General features: G+C 42.1%; 2 protein-coding genes, 1 non-coding gene and 1 pseudogene across 3 annotated transcripts in view; 2 read left to right on the forward strand and 2 right to left on the reverse strand.

Annotated features, from left to right (window-relative positions):
* The window catches only part of DNAH12 (dynein axonemal heavy chain 12), a 260066-nt gene extending 256565 nt beyond the window's left edge, over positions 1 to 3501 (reverse strand). The window contains 3 exon segments of the mRNA XM_055135991.1: positions 238 to 319; positions 2437 to 2639; positions 3416 to 3501. Coding sequence (XP_054991966.1) covers positions 238 to 319; positions 2437 to 2606 — 252 coding nt within the window. The 5' untranslated portion in view covers positions 2607 to 2639; positions 3416 to 3501.
* Positions 3502 to 10346: 6845 nt separating this feature from the next.
* On the reverse strand, positions 10347 to 13571 carry LOC129404322 (Y-box-binding protein 1-like; annotated as a pseudogene).
* Positions 11812 to 11945, forward strand: LOC129404696 (small nucleolar RNA SNORA51). Its single transcript, XR_008630064.1, has one exon. It is a non-coding gene; the product is annotated as a small nucleolar RNA SNORA51 (small nucleolar RNA).
* A 167-nt stretch (positions 13572 to 13738) lies between the features above and the next one.
* PDE12 (phosphodiesterase 12) lies at positions 13739 to 20462 on the forward strand. The gene is made up of 3 exons (XM_004616487.2): positions 13739 to 15107; positions 16756 to 16834; positions 18010 to 20462. The coding sequence occupies exons 1-3, from the start codon at positions 13824 to 13826 to the stop codon at positions 18450 to 18452; spliced, it is 1806 nt and encodes a 601-aa protein (XP_004616544.2). The 5' UTR covers positions 13739 to 13823; the 3' UTR covers positions 18453 to 20462.

Raw genomic sequence — 20462 nt, forward strand, 5'->3', positions numbered from 1 at the left:
TCTAAGGCCTTATGCATGTAAATCTGCCTACTAAGTGATATTCCCAATCCTTAAGAATAAATTTTAAGCACCAAAAGAATGACTCAAAGGCTGAAATGTATGCTTTTGGTGTGGGAAGACCACTCCCACTCCACCTCACCTCAGTCAGCAATTCTCTGCTAGGAGAGACTTCCAAGTACTGTGGGCCATATACCTACACCCCCCAAAATAAACTTTTTAGAGAAAACATGAACTTACAGTTGCAGGATACTCTGGCTCTGGTGTTGGAGATCTTCTTCTATCTAGTGTCTTATCTAAATTTACTTTGGCTTGTTCAACTCTGAAATTTATAGTTAGAAAATATATGATGCTCTCGAAGTGAATATACCAACATATCAAAACATTACCACCAGTGGAGCTGGAGAGATAGCACAGAAGGTAAAGCACTTACCTTGCATGTGCCTGACCTGGATTCAATTACAGGAACCTCATATGGTCCCTCGAGCCCCATCAGGAATTATCCCTGAACACAGAGCCAGGTGCAGCCCAAAATCCAAAATTAATTAAGTAATTAATTAAGCAACCCACCATATAGGGTTACTGTGAAGAAGGTAATGTGACCTAAAATAATGCTTAAAGTAAGCACTGATTAAAGTACTATAAAACATTTACAAACACTATTTTTCCATTTTTTTAAATAATGTAGGAGTACTGCTATTTATTCAGCCATTGATTAAGCTGATTGAATTGGGCATGAACTCCACATTACTTTTTTTAAATTCTATTCTGAATGTTAACTTTATTTTATTATTTTATTATTATTTCTCCCCACTTTTTTTTTATTCACCACGAGATACAGCTACAAAGCTTTCATGTTTGAGCTTCGGTCATATAATCATCAAACAACCATCCCTTCACCATTTCACACTTCCCACGACCAAAATCCCCAGTATTATCCCCCCAACCCCATTTCAAACCTTCCCCTGCTTGTGTGGCAGACAATTTCACCCATACTCTCTACTTTGGTTACATTCGATATTTCAACACCAGTCTCACCACCACTCAAACCTGCCAAAAAGGCAATGCTAGATAATTTGTTTTGTATTGCTTGTTATGGATGGAATATACATCATCATCATCATCATCATCATCATCATCATCCCGTTGATTGTTGATTTTCTTGAGCAGTCTCAGTAACATCTCCATTCATCCCAGGCCTGAGATTTTAGAAGCCTCTCATTACTCATCCTTCCCAATGGTGCTGCATTGGAGGCTCTTTCAGGGTCAGGGGAATAAAATCCATCATTGTTACTGGTTTTGGCATATGAATACACCACAGGGAGCTTTCCAGGCTCTCCCATGTGGGCAGAAAACTCTTGGTAGCTTGCCAGGTTCCTCAAGAGAGAGAACTAGGCTATAAGATGTTGTTTTCAGGAGTTTGGTTTTATAGTCTCCGGATGTTGGCCATTGATGGGATTACACGGGTGCCAGGGGCAGTTTCTGGGCTTGGCTGCCTAGCTACTAGAAAATGAGGGATCTGGGCGGAAGAGTCCTGATCCAAGCAGGCTTAGAGATCTCAGCCCCAGGTCCCGCACACCTGGGTTCCTGGACCGGTTCCTTCATGCCTGAGGTTTGTCCGAATGCACAGAGAGGGGCCCAGAGCATGACTGTGGCTAGGTTCCAGTGGTCTTCGGCTGCCGGGGCTCTGCTCAGGGCAGGGATGGAAACTCAACCCACCCCGTCTGAGGGGCCCCGGTGAGGACAGCCAGGCGCGGGGGCAAGAGACTCCATATAGAATACTCTATTCTATATGGATAGAATATAATGTCCAAAAAGTTCTGTGTCATTCTCTTCTGGGAGCTTTAGTTTATAGTCTCTGGGTCTTGGCCATTGATGAGATTACATGGCGCCGGGGGCAGTTTGTGGGTGTGACTGCCAAGCTACTGAAAAACTGGATACCTTTGGGGAGGAGGCCGAGTCCTGATCCAAGCGAGCCTGGGGCTCTCAGTCATGGGTTCCCACCTACCTCTGCGCTACAGGCCCTATCTGCATCTTTTGATCTCTTTTGAAATTTGAAGGTCTCTGAAATAAGGACAATAAATGAGCTTATATAGCTGCGTCAGAGGTGGTTTGTGGGTGTGTCTCCCATATACCTAACTTTTGGCCATTTAATTCTTGGTAAACTTGGCCCCAAGTTGTTGGGGTCTGGCCAAAGGCACAGCAGCAATTTTGGGGTATCTGGAAGTCTGAAGGCATCATCAAACTGCTGATGCACTCACCCCACAGGTACAGGTTTATCTGCTGGCGGCACCATATCCCCTATTTTTCCATTTTTTATAATTTATTTGAACATGGTCTTTTGCCTATGAACAATCTACCAAGTTAGTTTTTTATAAGAATATAAACACAAATTTATTCAAATTTCAAAAAAGACTTGTTTACTAATTTTCTACTTACACTAGCTGATTAACTGTCTTCACTTGCTCCTTGGATTTTCTGTAATTCAGCAGCTTACTCTGTGCAGGTGTGTCAACACCTATGTTTTCAGGAGGGTGAACAATGGGAGGTAATTTCAAGTTCAGAGCCGTCTTTTCTGCTGCAATGGCAGTTTTGCTTGGATCTGACATTTTGGAGCCCTAAACATAAAAATATGATATACTCTAAAGAGAAAAAGTTAACAAAGTCATGGTTATAAATCATCAATATATTCATAACTTATTTTACATATCAATACTAAAATTAAATTCTTAACCTTTCTAGATATTCCTCGTAAGAGTAATATATTAGTCTTAAGAATAGCAGATGAGACAATGAGATAAGTGTTCCTTTAGAATTTGTCCAATCACTTGATATTAAGAAATGAAGCTAGGGGCTAGAGTGATAGTACAGCAGGTAGGATGCTTGCCTTGCAAGCAGCAGACCAAGTTCGATCCCCAGCACCCCATATGATTTCCTAAGCATTGACTGAATGCGCAGTCAGTAGCAATCCCTGAACTTTAATGGGTGTAGCCTCAAAATAAACAAACATAAAGAAAAAACAAGAAACAAGAAAAATTAAGGAACTAAATGAGCCACTCTCTGAATATACTTAGTTTCAAAATTCTGAATTCAAATTTTTCCCTAAAATGCAACAGCAGCTAAAATAGTTTTTGAGGTATAATCCCTCATGTCAGGCAAAAACCCATATTTAACACCACTGATATTTTTAAACATCCATATTAACTATTTTAGTTAGCCTTCCTGCCTTTCTACAAAGTGATTATGATCAGCAAAAACAGGTACCTTTGATGAAATAGCTAAATGTAAATGCCATATAAATGTTAAACCAGCAACATTTGCAGCAGTTGTCCATAGCATTTGGGTATTTTGAAAAGAGTGTTTGTTCAATTCAGTTCTACCATGAAAAGCACAGGAAATGGCAGAAGACGAGAAATACCTGTCTGATGGCTTTTCACTACTTCCTGGCTTCAAAGAAAGGAGGCATAATTGAGATTCTCCTCAAGTGAAGAAGGGAAATGAGGCACAAACCCTCCAAAACCCACTGGTTTCAGCTAGAGGAAAGGGGCAGCCTCCTAATGCGACTTTTTCAACTTCTGTAGAAACAAAGTTGTCGTCATGTAAACTGTTGGGGCAACTGTAGAGACTAGAGGAAGGTTGCCTGGAGAAGCAGTTGCTGAGCTGCCACAGACTAGGATTATCTGTCACAACAATTCATTACACAACTGAGCAGCAAAATTGAGTAACACAGTGCTTTGCCTAACTGCCTTTCCCTTGGCACAGGGAATCCAGATCTTCAAATTGTGGGAAACTGCAAAGTCTGGACATTTGGATCTGTGAGGAAACAGATTTTTGTAAACACTTCTCAAGGAAGGATCAAGTCTTCAAATATCATAATTAGTGACTTCCTGTTCATATTGTCACTAATCAGCAATATAATTTATCTTGTAATTATATTTGGCATTTGTTTGACAATGTAATATTTTCCTTTGGTAAATCTTTTGACAAGATCAAAGAATAAGGTGCAAAATTTTGTGAGTATACTTATAGAGAGAAATGTGAGACTTGATATTTAAGGTGGTACAATGCATACTCTAAACAATACTAGTCTACACAAATAGGTGTGCATCTGTACAAGTGAAAGCATCAGCAAAATGAAAAAATTCCCTACAGAATGAGAGAAAATAAAATCATAGAAATGACAACGGTTTAATACTCAAAAATATATTAAGAACTGATATAATACAGTAGCAAAATAATAATTGCTTATTTTGAACCTATAATAAACATAGGTTCTAAACAGTTTTCCAAAAATAAACAAATCGTCAACAGGTACTTTAAGAACTGCTCAAATTCAGGGCTGGAGTGATAGCAGAGCGGGTACGGCATTTGCCTTGCATGCGGCCGACCTGGGTTTGATTCCCAGCATCCCATATGGCAGCCTGAGCACCACCAGGAGTAATTCCTGAGTGCAGAGCCAGGAGTAATCCCTAAGCATCACTGGGTGTGACCCAAAAAACAAACAAACAAAAAAAAAGAACTTATCAAATTTTCTGATAAGAGAGATATAAATCAAACCACAATGTGATATCACTTCACATTAGTTACAATGGCTTTTATCAAAATGACAAGAAATAATAATTGGTTGGAAAAGAGCGGAATATCCCTACACACAATCCCAAATGTATGATCATCTAATCTTTGATAAGGGGGCAAGAAATGTGAAGAGGAGCAAGGAAAGCCTCTTCAACAAATGGTGCTGGCATAACTGGACAACCACATGCAAATGAATGGACTTAGAGCTTGACTTGACACCATGCACAAAAATCAGATCAAAATGGATTAAAGACCTCAACATCAGACCACAATCCATAAGGTATATCGAAGACAAGGTCGGCAAAACCCTTCACGATATTGAAGCTAAAGGTATCTTCAAAGAGGACACAGAACTAAGCAATCAAGTAGAAACAGAGATAAACAAATGTGACTATATTAAACTAAAAAGCTTCTGTACCACAAAAGACACAGTGACCAGAATACAAAGGCAATCTACAGAAGGGAAAGGATATTCACCCAATACCCATCCGATAAAGGATTGATATCAAGGGTATATAAAGCACTGGTTGAACTCTACAAGAAAAAAACATCCAACCCCATCAGAGAATGGGCCAAAGAAATGAACAGAAACTTTTCCAAGGAAGAGATATGAATGACCAAAAGGCACATGAAAAAATGCTCAGCATCACTAATCATCAGGGAGATGCAGATCAAAACTACCATGAGATACCACCTCACACCACAGAGAATGGCACATATCCAAAAGAACAAAAGCAACCGCTGTTGGAGAGGATGTGGGGAGAAAGGGACCCTTCTACACTGCTGGTGGGAATGCTGACTGGTCCAGCCCCTTTGGAAAACAATATGGACACTACTCAAAAAAATTAGAAATTGAGCTTCCATTTGATCAGCAATACCACTTCTGGGAATATATCCCGGAGAAACAAAAAAGTGTAGTCGAAATGACATCTGCACTTATATGTTCATCGCAGCACTGTTTACAATAGCCAGAATCTGGAAAAAAAACCCGAGTGCCCTAGAACAGATGACTGGCTAAAGAAACTTTGGTACACCTATACAGTGGAATACTATGCAGCTGTTAGAAAGGATGAAGTCATGAACTTTGCATATAAGTGGATCAACATGGAAAGTATCATGCTAAGTGAAATGATCCAGAAAGAGGGACAGACATAGAAAGAATGCACTCATCTGTGGAATATAGAACAACAGAGTAGGAAACTAACAGCCAAGAATAGTAGTATATAATACCAGGAGGTTGGCTCCATAGCTTGAAGCTGGCCTCACACGCTGGGGGAAAGTCATCCCAGATAGAGAAGGGAACACCAAGTAATATGTGATTGGAGATCCTGCGCGGGAAGGGAAATGTGTGTTGAAAGTAGACTAAAGACTGAACAGGATGACCACTCAGTGCCCCTACAACAAACCACAACACCCAAAAGGAAAGAGAGATATCAAGTTGGAATACCCCGCTACAGAGGCGGGGTGGGGTAGGGGGGTAGGATTGGGGGGGTGGGAGGGATACTGGGTTCATTGGAGGTGGAGAATGGACACTGGTGGAGGGATGGGTTCTCAAACATTGCATGAGGGAAAAACAAGCACGAAAATGTGTGAATCTATAACTGTACCCTCACTGTGACTCACTAATTAAAAAATAAATTAAATAAATAAATAAATAAAATATCACTTGAAAACCAAAAAAAAAAATATTTGAAGTCTGATAACTAAGATTCCTTATCATAGAATTCTTGGCAAAGTAAAAAAAAGAAAAAAAAGAAAAAATAATTGGTCAGGTGTTGGAGAAAAGAGAACCCTAGTAGTATCTGTTGCCAGAATGTAAACTGATATATCAACTATGGAAAACAGTAGAGGTTCCTCAAAAAAATTAAAGTAGAATACCATAAGATTTAGCAATACAACTTCTGGATATATATGCCACAAAAGAAAAACACCCTGTAATTTTATGATAATTAAAATGAACCAAAGCATATACCATATGATCTCACTTACATCTGAAGTCAAAAAAAAGAGAAAATGTGCTTTTAAAAACTTTTTAGAAATAAAATAAACTTCGGAGCCGGAGAAAGAGTACAATGGGTAAAGTGATTGCCTTGCATATTGCCTACTTAGATTTAATGCCCAACACCACAAACAGTCCCCTGAGCCCCGCTAGTAGTGATCCCTGAGCACATATTCAGGTGTAAGCACTGAGCATTGCGTAATGAGACCCCTAAACTAAAAAGCAATAAAATAAACTTTTGAAAGTAGAAGAAATGAATGAAGGAGATCAAAAGATACAAACTTCCACTTATGAGTAAATAAGTTGTAGGAATATAGTATTCATCATGGTGATTGTAATTAACAATACTATACCATATATTTGAGAGTTGTTAAGAAAGTCTTAACAAATCATCAAATTAAAAATTATAACTGTGAGGGGCTGGAGCGATAGTACAGCAGGTAGGGCGTTTGCCTTGCACGCGGCCAACCCAGGTTCTATTCCCAGCATCCCATATGGTCCCCTGAGCACCGCCAGGAGTAATTCCTGAGTGCATGGACCAGGAGTAATCCCCGACCATCGCCAGGTGTGACCCAAAAAGAAAAAAAAATTATAACTGTGAGATGATAGATATTAAACATACTGGTAACTATTTGCAAATATGAACACATAACATTATGCTGCATACTGTATACCAATATAGTATATGTCCATGTCTCAAAAAAACTGAAAAAAATTAAATTTTCAAAACAAATAAATAGAAGTTCCCTGAGCAGTCCTAAGAGTGACTCCTAAGTATAGAGTTGTGAGTAGTTGACCCCAATCTCCTACTCCCTACAAAAAGCAAATAAATCTGGAGATTATTTAAGAAGTAGTTTGAACAACTGGATCCTACTTTGAAGTAAGAAACATGAGATTTTCAAATGTTCACTTAAGTTATAAATTCATATGATAGGGTTTTGGGCCACACCCAGCTGTCCTGGCTCTGTGCTCAGGGATCACTCCTGATGCGGCTCGGGGAACCATATGGGCTACTAGGGACTGAACGTGAGCCACCCATTACATGCAAAGCAAGTACCCTTCCTGCTGTACTATCTCTCCAGCCTCAAGATTAATTTTTTGGGGGGTCACACCCGGCGATGCTCAGGGGTTACTCCTGTTTCTGCACTCAGGAATCACTCCTGGCGACGTTCAGGGGACCATATGGAATGCTGGGAATAGAACCTGGATCAGTCGCATGCAAGTCAAACGCCCTACCTGTTGTGTTATCGCTCCAGCCCCCTCAAGATAAATTTTTATTAGTGTTATATATACTGTGTTGTCAGGCCAATGAAAACATCTATTTTTTTAAAGAAAGAAATAGAAGAAATAGTTTGCTTGAGGAAAAATAAGCATATGGAAATGATTGAATTTGAACACACGAATATATAGCAGATAACCCTGAGGAGTTATATCATGAGGCACTGCTCAAAATTCTGAGTGCTACCACTGAAAACTACAATATCATTGGTATCACATTGACCTTAAGCTAAAGAAAAAAGTCTTTTGAGAATTTAGCTAAGGGTTAGAGCAATTGCCTTTCATGTGTGAGGCCCTGAGTTTGATTTCTAGCACCAAATGGTCCCTTGTAGCCCCTCTCAGAGAAAACCCAGAGCATAGTTGGATATGACCCCAAATATAAAATTTTTATGTTTACTTGCTGCCAATTCTATCAACCAAAGTGAAGTTCATCACAAGAAACTGCACTGTAGCACTGTCATCCCGTTATTAATTGATTTACTCAAGCAGGCACCAGTAATGTCTCCATTGTGAGACTTGTTGTTACTGTTTTGGGCATATCAAATACACCATGGGTAGCTTGCCAGGCTCTGCCGTGTGGGTGGGATACTCTCGGTAGTTGCCGGGCTCTCCAAGAGGGATAGAGGAATCAAACCCGGGTGGGCCGAGTGCAAGGCAAATGCCCTACCCGCTGTGCTATCACTCCAGTCTACGGCCATACCACTCGCTCAATCTTGTCTGATCACAAGAAAATAGCCCTTAAATACTAATAATTGTAGCACAGTGGGTACAGAGTTTGCCTTGCACGTGGCCGACCCGGGTTCGAGTTCTCTGTCCCTCTCGAAGAGCCTGGCAAGCTATTGAGAGTATCCCACCCACATGCAGAGCCTGGCAAGCTCCCCGTGGCATATTCGATATGCCAAAATCAGTAAAACCAGTCTCAAAGTGGAGATGTTACTGGTACCCACTCAAGCAAACTGATGAACAATGTGACAATAGTGTCACAGATAAGTGTATAAGCAACAAGAATAACTCCACCAACCATACTTTTTTGATTATGAAAATTGACTGGTGTTTCTTGGTATGGGCTAAAACCTCTTTTATTAGTATCAGGAAATCAGTGCTGGCTCAGTCTTCCAATCTCAAATTTCAATAAAATGTAGATTATAAAGTAATAACAGCCTCATTAAAATATAGCTTTGGGAGCAAGAATTTGAATCAGTAGTAGATAACATGAATAAGGCTTATAATTAAATCCTTGGCATACTCCCTCTTTTAAAATATATAACTATAAAGATAATTAAATACACCATTTATTATATATTATTTTTTGAGGAGTAATAGCACAGCGGGTAGGGCATTCATTCGCCTTGCATGCGGCCGACCCAGGTTCGATTCCTCCACCCCTCTCAGAGAACCCGGCAAGCTACCGAGAGTATCTCGCCCGCACGGCAGAGCCTGGCAAGTTACCCATGATGTATTCGATATGCTAAAAACAGTAACAAGTCTCACAACGGAGATGTTACTGGTGCCCACTCCAGCAAATCGATGAACAAGGGGATGACAATGCTACAGTGCTACTGAGTTCAAAGTGAACATTTTATGGGAAGTTGTGACACTTTTAGGATACCTCTTTAAAGGGCTGGGAGGGGGGAAATAGTAAGACAAGGAAGATACAAGCATGGATATACAACAAAGTGTTACTTTGAAAAGGGTGAGGGGAGATAACTTAAAGGGCTGAGCACATACTTCAGACAGGCAGCCAGATTTAAATCTCTGGCACCAAGTGGTACCTGGGCATTGAGGTAGAAATTTCCCATGAGCACAGCTGGATCTGGCTCCAATTTAAAAAAATAAATAAAATGAGTGGGAATAAGAGCATATGGTCATAATTGTTTGCTATGCACAAAAGTCATTGTTGAAAGATAGTCATTTTTATTCTGGGCAATTTTACTTTTTTTTAAAAAAAAGATCTTTTTCACAGGTGCTTGAAGTTTAACCTTTTTAAAATTATTAAGTTGTAAACTTTTTATTACAAACTAAAAATGAGGGGCCGGAGCGATAGCACAGCGGGTAGGGCGTTTGCCTTGCACGCGGCCGACCTGGGTTCGATCCCCGGCATCCCATATGGTCCCCCAAGCACCACCAGGAGTGATTCCTGAGTGCAAAGCCAGGAGTAACCCCTGAGCATCGGTGGGTGTGACCAAAAAAGCAAAAAAAAAAAAAATGAGGTTCTTAAAAATCTCGACCAGATATGAAACAATTTAAAAATCTTCGAAGGTATGTTGGTTTTCCCCACTAAAAACATGCATATTAACCAAAAAGAGTCATGTTTAGGTAAAAAGTAATAAAATCCCATGCTGCATAGATAATGCAGATAGTTCTGGTTATCTGGTCAATGGGAAAAAGCAAGCACTTCAGGTCTTCAGCTCCAATCTTTTGTTCATTTCTTATTTCTGGACTTCCATATTTATTTCTTCTTGTAGGGTGAGTAAACCTATAAACCAAAACCAGATGATCATTTCATGGACGAATTCTCAGCTAGTGAATCGGCTGCTTTTGTCTCTTTGCCATCTTGTGACTTAGCATTTTCTGGGCACTTGTGTGGATAATTGAAGAAGTGGCTGCTGACCTTGGGTCTCATTGCCTTGATTTCCCTTATCTTCATTTCCTTATCTTCTCTGAGAGGCTGTCTTTGGTGAGGAGGGCCCCTTTGGCAACAACCTCAATACATATACTGCTTCACTGATTGACCTTGCTCTTTTGCACCCCGGTTGTTAGCTCCTCCATCACTTCTCCCTGTACAGGAGAGTTGGAATACTGTGGTCGATGCCCCTAGGGTCTCTGCATGAAGTAAGACTGGGAACAGAACCTTTGGATGGGCCTTTGCTACTGAGTCCGAGAGCTGCTGGTAATTAAGTGGAAGACCACTGCGATGTGAACAGTGTCTATAATGGTTACAATCTACAAGTTCCTGCCTTGCATTGGAACTCCACCAGGACCAGTAATATTTTCTGCCTCCGTCCCCTTTTCTCCTTCAAAAACATCAAACTCCACAGCCTCTCTCCATCTCCTACACTGCAAAGATACTTCCTGAAGCTATTCTTTATAGCACTGTCACTGTCATGTCATCCCGTTGCTCATCGATTTGTTTGAGCGGGCACCAGTAACGTCTCTCATTGAGAGACTTAATGTTACTGTTTTTGGCATATCCAATATGCACGGGTAGCTTGCCAGGCTCTGCCCTGGGGCTCCATACTCTCGGTAGCTTGCCAGGCTCTCCGATAGGGGCGGAGGAATTGAATTCGGGTCGGCTGCGTGAAAGGCGAATGCCTAACTGCTGTGCTATCGCTCCAGCCTGGTAAATAAATACATCTTCCATGGTTTCATTACTGTTGATGAATCCACAACTGTTCCTTACATGGAACCATTTTACTGTTCCCCAAACTTTCCTTCTCCCAGCGCTGCTGCCTGTGGTATGGCCTTGGTGTCTGCAGCACTGAGGGCGAGGCCGGCTGCGTCTTGGCCCTGCTGTTCATAGTTGCAGTGATGGTGACTGGCCGGCTCCTCCCCAGGTGTGATGGTAACTGGACCAGCTCAGTGGTTTCTGGGGTTTGCTCTCCCCTCCCCATCAAACTTATCTTTTTCTTTTTGTTTGGGAACCACATCCAGCAATGCTCGGGGGTTACTCCTGGTTCTGTATCCAGGTTTCATTCCTGGCAGTGATCTTGGGACCATATGGGATGCTGGAAATAGCATCTGGGTTGGTTGTATGCAAGGCAAGCACTTTATTTGCTATAGCCTCTTTCCAGCCCCAACCCTTATTTAAAAAAAAAAAAAAGTCACAATACTTTAAAGCATCTCCCTCAAAACTGGATTGTCTGCTTACAGGGTTAAAGTAGTTAATTTTGCCAAAAGAGAAGTCACATTTCCAATCATAACTTTTATGTTTTTTTCAAGTAGCTGATTTTGAAGCGAGTTGGAGACTCCCAGTGCTTACCAGAGGCTGTGTTAACACTGACTGACTGTATAGAAAAAGGAGGCACAGTAAAATCACTCCATATACATCTCAGCCCAGGCTCTTTGCCTGGTCTATATTATTAGTGGGAGCAAAAGGAAAAATAAATAAATAAAATTGAGTTGGGCCTGGGGTATAGCTCTGCCTAGCAATTGTGCTTGCCTAGCAATTGTGAAGCCAAGTTCAATCCCCAGCAGCACAAACATAAATTAATTAAATAATAAAATTGAACTAATCAACTTCTAGGGAGAATGAAAACTTCATTTTAAAATTTGCTTTTTGGTACTTCAAACTGAAGTTCTCTTCTTTTGTGTGTGTCAGCTGAAATAATAATATGCTTTTTACTCTTAGACTTTTTGCTCCTGACATCCTGGACTAGATATTTATCATCAGTGACCAGGCACATGGTGAACTGTTTGGTGGGGGGTTGGAGCGATAGCACAGCCTTGCACGCTGCTGACCCGGGTTCGATTCCAAGCATCCCATATGGTCCCTGGAGCACCGCCAGGAGTAATTCCTTGAGTGCATGAGTCAGGAGTAACCCCTGTGCAACGCCCAGTGTGACCCAAAAAGCAAAAAAAAAAAAAAAAAAAAAAAAAAGTTTGATGGATGGGGCAGAAGAAGATAGAAATAGGGGGAAATACTCTCAGTGGTCTACAAAATTTATCCTTTTTAGAACACAGTTTAAAAGACTTGTTTACATTCCAGGTAGCAGCCAGGGGAGATAGTCGAAGGTACTCGAGCCTGCGGGTTAGACTTCCACAACTGCAAAAAGAGTACCAGCAAGCACCAGAAGGAGTACCCCACTTGGCCCTGAATACCATTGAAGGACCAACCCACAGACTGTCTAAACAACCCAGAAGAATAAGGAAACCAAGGATTTAAATAAATACTTGTTGAAAATTTGTTCTTTACATCTTCAAGTTCCCTTCTTTCTTCTTATCTTTAGGTTTTGGAGCCACACCCAGAAGTACTTGGGGAACATGTGGTGCCCTGATGAAACTGGGCTCTCATATGCAAAGCATGTGCTCCACCCCATTGCACAATCTCCCCCATCCTGGATTTTTCCCCTTTTAATCACAGAATTCTAATTATGCTCTCCCCAAAGTCACTTTTACCTTTGGGATCCAACCAATGTGGTGCTGAAGGAAATACTAATTTCCTCTTACTATTTCTTCTCAATCGCCAGCCCTGTTTTCAGCACTTCGGCACCCTGATCTTTTCAGCAGTGCTTATTTGGGGCCGGGATCTAGCCCAGGGGTCTCCTAAACACGCAGCTTGTGCTCTACGGGGCTACATCCCTGCCCCGATAAATTGAACTCTGAGTCCCACACTGTAAAAAGCTTAAAAAAAAAAAAAGTCATAGGTGACAAAGAGGAAGTTATGATACTTGGCTCATTATTAGTCACTACCAAAACGGCGGAGTTCCACACGTCAGCACGAACACTACCTAGGGCGAAACCAGCTAGTCTCGGAAGAGGGCGAGAGTGCCTGGAAAGCGGACTTGGGAAACTCCGGGAAGCAGATGCCTAAGACCTCGCCCACCTCAGCCCGAGGCAGCGAGAGGAAACGGTAGGCGTTTCTCGTCAGGGCAACGCGCCGACTCGTTTTCCGGAGCCAATCAAAGCGCTTCCGGCTGGGCGGACTGGCCTTTCCTCCCCGCAACTGCACTTTCGATAAAGCCGTGCGGTTGAATATTTTCCGCTGGCACGCCTGTATTTTCATTTACTCCTCTTTCTGACTCTTATTGAAAAAATAAAAGTGAGGTCAGACGCCGTGAGATTCGGGCGCGGCTGAGGAGAGGAGGGGCCGCCGAGCCGGTGTGGCGAAAGTGCGGGAGGGGGAGAGCCTGGCGGAACCCCGCCTCGCTAACCGGAAGTTGCGAGTCTGAATGGGGCCGGAGCCGGCGGCCGCGGCTCTTTTCTGCACTTGACGTCTGACCGCGGCTCGGCTGCGGAGCTGGTCGGCCCCGGGTACATGTGGAGGCTCTCGGGCGTCCGCGCCGTGCTTCGTGGAGTGCGCACGGCGGTGGAGCGGCGCAGCCAGGCGGAGGCGCCGGCCGAGGGGCCCGCGATGGAGCGTGCGGTGGTCCGCTGCGTGCCCTCGGAGCCGAAGCTCAGCCTGTCGTTCGCCTTGGCCGACGGCAGCCACAAGAACATGCAGCGCGACCAGAGCGAGCCGCTGGGTCGGGCCCTCAGCCGCATCGCCACCAACGCCCTCAAAGGCCACGCGAAGGCATCTGCCGCCAAGAGGAGGAAGAACCGGCCCGCTGCGAGCGGCGCCGGAGCCGGAGCCGAGCCGACGGCCCCCAGCGAGCCGGTGGTGAAGCTGTACTACCGAGAGGAGGCCGTGGCGGAGGACGTGCTCAACGTGGACGCCTGGCAGGACGGGGCGGTGCTGCAGATCGGCGACGTCAAGTACAAGGTGGAACGCAACCCGCCCACCTTCACCGAGCTGCAGTTGCCGCGTTACCTCATGGCCGGCTTCCCCGTGTGCCCCAAGCTCAGCCTGGAGTTCGGGGATCCCGCCAACTCCCTCTTCCGCTGGTACAAGGAAGCCAAACCCGGAGCTGCGGAGTCGGAGGGCGGGGGACCCTCGCCCTTGTCTCCCTCTTCGCCCTCTCCTGTTTGGACGGAGACGGGTGTAGATGCACGCGTCTACACCCCGTCTAACGCCGACATCGGTCTCCGGCTCAAGCTGCACTGCACCCCCGGCAACGGGCAGCGCTTCGGGCCAAGCAGGGAGCTGGAAAGTTGCCCCGTGGAGGCCGGGCCCGGCACCTGCACCTTTGACCACCGGCATCTCTACACCAAGAAGGTGGCGGACGATGCGCTCATCCGCACCGTCTCCTACAACATCCTGGCCGACTCGTATGCCCAGACAGAGTTCTCGCGGACGGTCTTGTATCCGTATTGTGCCCCTTACGCCCTGGAGCTCGACTACCGCCAAAATCTTATCCAGAAGGAACTCACGGGCTACAATGCCGACCTCATCTGTCTGCAGGAGGTTGACCGTGGCGTGTTCACTGACAGCTTGATGCCTGCCCTGGACGCGTTCGGGCTGGAGGGTGTGTTTCGAATCAAGCAACATGAAGGCCTGGCCACTTTCTACCGAAAATCCAAGTTTAATCTCCTGAGCCAGCATGATATTTCCTTCCATGATGCCCTGGAGTCTGACCCACTGCACAAAGAACTGGTGGAAAAACTCGTTTTGAACCCATTGGCGCATGAGCGGGTTCTCCAGAGATCTTCCGTCCTTCAGGTCTAGTAGCTCCACCAGGCTCCTTCCCTCCTACACTTTTCAGGTGTCTCAGGCGCGGTGCCTATAGTTGAGAAGAAACCATCCCAGCCTACTGAAAGGTGTCTGTTCGTATATCTTCAGCCCAAAGTTTGGCAGTCATTCATTCATTGAGTACGTACTTGTTGAGCACCTACAGTGTGCCTGGCATACTGCAGGTTGCCTTGAACAAGACCAGCGGGGATCTAGTGCTTACAGTCTGGTAGGAATGCACATGCTAAAATGCAAGGATAAGAGGAATGACTAGTATTCTCCGTTCTTGTCAATCACTGGACTGACCCTTTATTTGTTTTTTGTTTTTTGTTTTTTGCGGGGGTGGGAGGTGCATACTGGCAGCATTCAGAACTTTAATCCAGGCTCTGCACTCAGGAATCACCCCTGGTGGGCTGAAGAGACCATAGTCGGTGGTTGGTCAAACCTGAGTACTGCTTGTAGGGCAAGCACCTTACCGCTGTAATATCTTTCCAGCTATAGCCTACACATTTTTGAAATATGTATAATAGTAACTGGCATGTTTTAAAGGTGTTCCATAAGTATTTTGCAGTGGAATGTTGCTGTTCTCATTTTATAAATACTACTCTTCCTAATTTATAAGTAGAGAAGTGTACTAGCTTACTTACCCAGGTTCACAGGAGTGTGGGGCCAGGATCTTAACTGGTGTAGTTGTATTTTCTATCATCACTGGTCAGAGAGTTAAACTGCTATTTAGTTTAAGTTTAACCTTCATTTTTAGAAGTAAGTTCATTGGAGGGGTAGCAAGATAGTACATCAATTTAGGTGCTTGCCTTGCATGCTGATTAGGATACTGGCATAGACAAAATGTCTCTTCAAGTCACACTCCCATATAGTAGAGTGGGCATTCAGACCTAGTGGTCCCTGACTCCAAAACCTGCAATGGTTTGTTAATATGTTTTATTCACACTCAAAGATACATATAATATATAAATATATATATATAAAATAAATGTGTGTATGTGTGTATATGTGTCAGGGCCACACCTGACTAAGTTTAGAGAAAATGTTTTTTAAGTGCATAAATATAGCATTGGTCTTCCTGACTCTGGAGTCCTGGAGTCAGCACTTAAGAACAGTCTCCAAGCTGGAGAGACAGCTCAAAGGGCTAAGATCTTGATTTGTATGTAGGAGACCCAATTGGATATTGGATTTCCTGGTTCCTCAGACACCCTCTGGGCACCACTGGTGTGGCCTGAAAAACCAAAACTTCAGACACTGCCCAGCCAGAGAAATAGCTAAAATGTTCCACTGATTCCTGTCCATGTAGTATAGTCTAAAACTTGTAAGAAAAAATTAGGATTTTGTTGTTGTTGTTTTATTTTGAAGGTGACACCTGACTTTGATCAGGATTTACTCCTGGCTCTGTTCTCAGGGATCACTCTTGGCAGGCTCAGGAAACCATATTGCTGCACTACCTGATATGGTGCAAATTTAAGATTTAAGGCCCCCAAATTTAAGGCCCCCCAAATTAAGATTTCTTAATTGCAGTCATCTTATGAGCAAGAAAAGGCAGTTCTTAATATCCCTCAGATTAAAAGTCAAATATATTCAGGATTGGCAGATACTAACTGAATGCTACGCTTTCTGTTTATTTCAGGTTTCTGTCCTTCAGTCTACAAAAGATCCTTCTAAAAAGATATGTGTTGCTAATACCCATCTGTATTGGCATCCAAAAGGTTAGTTTCATTTGTTTTTATGCATAGCATTACCATGGTTAACTAGGGTCTTAAGATGGTTTAAAGCTGTTTCACATGGATATATATATATTTAATGTCATATGTATATATTTTTTCTTAAGAGTTTTGATAGAACCATAAGTTTAAGGTGTATAGTATAATGACAATATATTATCTAAAATAATTATTAGATTTAGTTGACATCCATTACCTCATATAAATACCAAAATTTGGTTGTTGGAGAGATAATACAGGGGCAAAGTCCTCCTTTATATGTGACCAACCACATTTGACGTCAGGCCATGGGAACATAAGTGACCCTCCAAGCCAGACCTGGGAGTAGCCTCCAGCCCCAATTTTTATTATTTTGGTTTGATGTAACCCCAAAACCAAAATAATAAATAGAAAAAAAAACTAAAAGTTTTAAAAATGTTATTACTGAATCACTGAAAAATATATTTTTTTTTTGCAGGGAGGCGGGGGGACTTTTGTAGTCACATCTGGCAATGCACAGGGGTTACTCCTGGCTCTGCACTGAGGAATTACTCCTGGCATTGCTTGGGGGACCATATGGGATGGCAGGGATCAAACTTGGGTCGGCCACATGCAAGGCAAAGACCCTACACACTGTACTGTTGCTCCGGCCCCCTGAATTACTGAATTACAAAGTTTCTCATGATTATGTTTCAGGTGTACAATGTTCCAACACCAATCCCTTCACCAATTTTCACTTCTCTCCACCAAAGTTCCAGTTTCTCTCCCCTCCCCCAACCTGCCTCTATGACAGGCATTTTTAAATTGTTCTTTTTAAAAATGTATTTATTTTTGGTTTGGGGGCCAGACCCAGCAATGCTGAGGGGGCTACTCCTGTCTCTGAATTCAAGAAATACTACTGGCGGTGCACAGGGGACTATCTCTTAGGTCCCTATTTTTCCTCTTTTCCTTTTAGACACAGTGTAGTACTGTTAACAGTAGGGTATCGTGCATATTACTTTACCTCTTTTCAGCACCCAATCCTTGTCCAGAGAAAATCTGGAGGTTTTATTTTTGATCACTTTCATGTAATTCCCTCACCCTACACCACAAATAGTATCTTACTTATCACCCAGATACCACAATTTGTTATCTTTCTTCCTTTTTCTTTTAACTTTAAAAAAAAATTTTTGTGTTCACAGGTGGGTACATTCGTCTCATTCAAGTGGCGGTAGCCTTGGCTCACATTAAACACGTCTCATGTGATCTGTATCCTGGCATACCAGTTATATTTTGTGGGGACTTTAACAGTACCCCATCAACAGGAATGTATCATTTTGTCATCAATGGCAGTATTTCGGAGAACCATGAAGACTGGGCCTCCAACGGGGAGGAAGAACGTTGCAACATGTCTCTTACCCATTTCTTCAAACTGAAAAGTGCATGTGGTGAACCTGCGTACACAAATTATGTTGGTGGCTTTCATGGATGTCTGGATTACATTTTTATTGACTTAAATGCTTTAGAGGTTGAACAGGTGATTCCATTACCTAGTCATGAAGAAGTTACCACCCACCAGGCCTTACCTAGTGTTTCCCATCCTTCTGATCACATAGCACTGGTATGTGACTTAAAGTGGAAATAGAATTACATTTAATTGATTTTTTAAGATGTCTTTAATAGGAAATTAATATAAATCAAACCTTACATGTAACTTTCAAAAAGGAAAACTAGACACTAAGCTCAAATGTTCTTGCCCTACTTGTAATGTCCCAGTATCTTCATTACATGACTGTTCATGTTTGCGTAGATAGTTTCTCTGACTTTTTTTTTCTACACTTAGACAAAAAACTTATATTTATGACTATCAGGAAGAAAACTGAATTATTGTGTATCTTTTATAAGTACTTTTTATTTAGCTAGTAAATAATTTTAAGTGCCATATGAATGAGTCTACCATTTTTCTGTCACGATACCTTTCCAATTGAATCATGTTCGTACAGAGGGAAAGTACATACAAACTGGAGTGAGAGGCCTAAGTTGTGATCCCTGGAAGGAATAACATTAGGATCTACCTCTACCTCAATTTGATTAACAATTTAAAACACCTTCAAAGCTTTAACAAAAGATTAAAGTATACTATCAAAATTGTTACTGCTTCTTTTTTTCAATTAGCATAAATTGTCTGTTTTTAGGAGTTTAACTTTTAATGGATGGTATAGAAGAACTTATATTTCCATTCTTACTGCAGCTCATTTTAAATTTTGGAATATAATCAATTTAAAATTCAGTTGATAGCAGTGAAGTTAGCTTGATCCCATTGTTTTCAATTACGCTCACCTGTAAAAAACAAGTCAGTAGGGCCTAGACCATTTGATATTAGATAAAACATACAGCACAATACATTACTTACTGAGAAATTGACCTACTGAAATTTTTGATGAACTATTGATCATATCTTTCTATACTACAAATATTTTCAAAATTGTTTATGAATAGAAATGAAAGTAGGGCTTCTGAACATCTCAAAATTTCAAATAAAATATATATATACTTGGAGCATTTTAGGTTAGTTAGGAGGAATCACTATATACATAAAATCTATATACTGTAAGAAACAGTAATATATATTAGAAGTCAAACTTGTGCTAGTCTTGAGTGGTAACCACTTTTTTGACTCGGTATCACCATACTTTATTTAACTGTTGGTTTGTTGATATTCAAGATAGCTGTAACTTATCACATTTCTGCAATTCCTGATTTAGGTATTAAAAACCCACTAACCTTGGCTTTGCTTTTTCTTGTGGGGGGCCGTATTGGTGGTGCTAGGGGTTACTCCTAACTCTGTGCTTAGGAATCACTCCTAGAGTGCCTAGGGGACCATATGGGATGCCAGGGATCAAACCTGGATCAGCAGTGTACAAGGCAAGCACCCTACCTGCTGTCCTATCACCCCCGTCCAAAGCCCACTAACCTTGGAAGAAACTTTGATTTTTCCATTCACGAAAGCCTCTGTTCTAAATTCTTTTATCTTTAAACCCAGTCTCATAAGAACTTTGCTCCTTTGATAGTACTCTGTACTTTTCATATTTTGTCTAATGTATTGTTAACTCTTAGTTTAACAAGTTTGACAAACAGAGGACTTTGCTTGCACTTCTAAATCAAACCTTGAAGACTTAAAATACTTTTTTTTTCTTTTTTTTTAATTTAATAGTTTATTTTTAATTAGTGAGTCAACGTGAGGGTACAGTTACAGATTTATACATTTTTGTGCTCATGTTTCTCCCTTACAAAGTTTGATAACCCATCCCTTCACCAGTGCCCATTCTCCACCACCAGTAAACCCAACATCCCTCCCCCCCCTCCCCAGTCCTGTCTCCCCCCACCCCACACTGCCACTATGGCAGGGTATTCCCTTTTGTTCACTCTGATTAGGTGTTGTGGTTTGCAATAAAGGTGTTGAGTGGCCATTGTGTTCAGGAAGACTTAAAATACTTGAAAAGAAAATTAAGGTGAACAATTTGGGGATTGAGGATCTTGTTTAGAAAAAACTATAAATGAAAATTTGATGCTACCAAATTGTGCCTTCTTAAAAATAAGATCATTTTTATATCATTTACAAATATATACATAATCTATTAAAGTCATAATCTGA

The sequence above is a fragment of the Sorex araneus genome, chromosome 4, assembly GCF_027595985.1.
Source record: "Sorex araneus isolate mSorAra2 chromosome 4, mSorAra2.pri, whole genome shotgun sequence".
Lineage (NCBI taxonomy): Eukaryota > Metazoa > Chordata > Mammalia > Eulipotyphla > Soricidae > Sorex > Sorex araneus.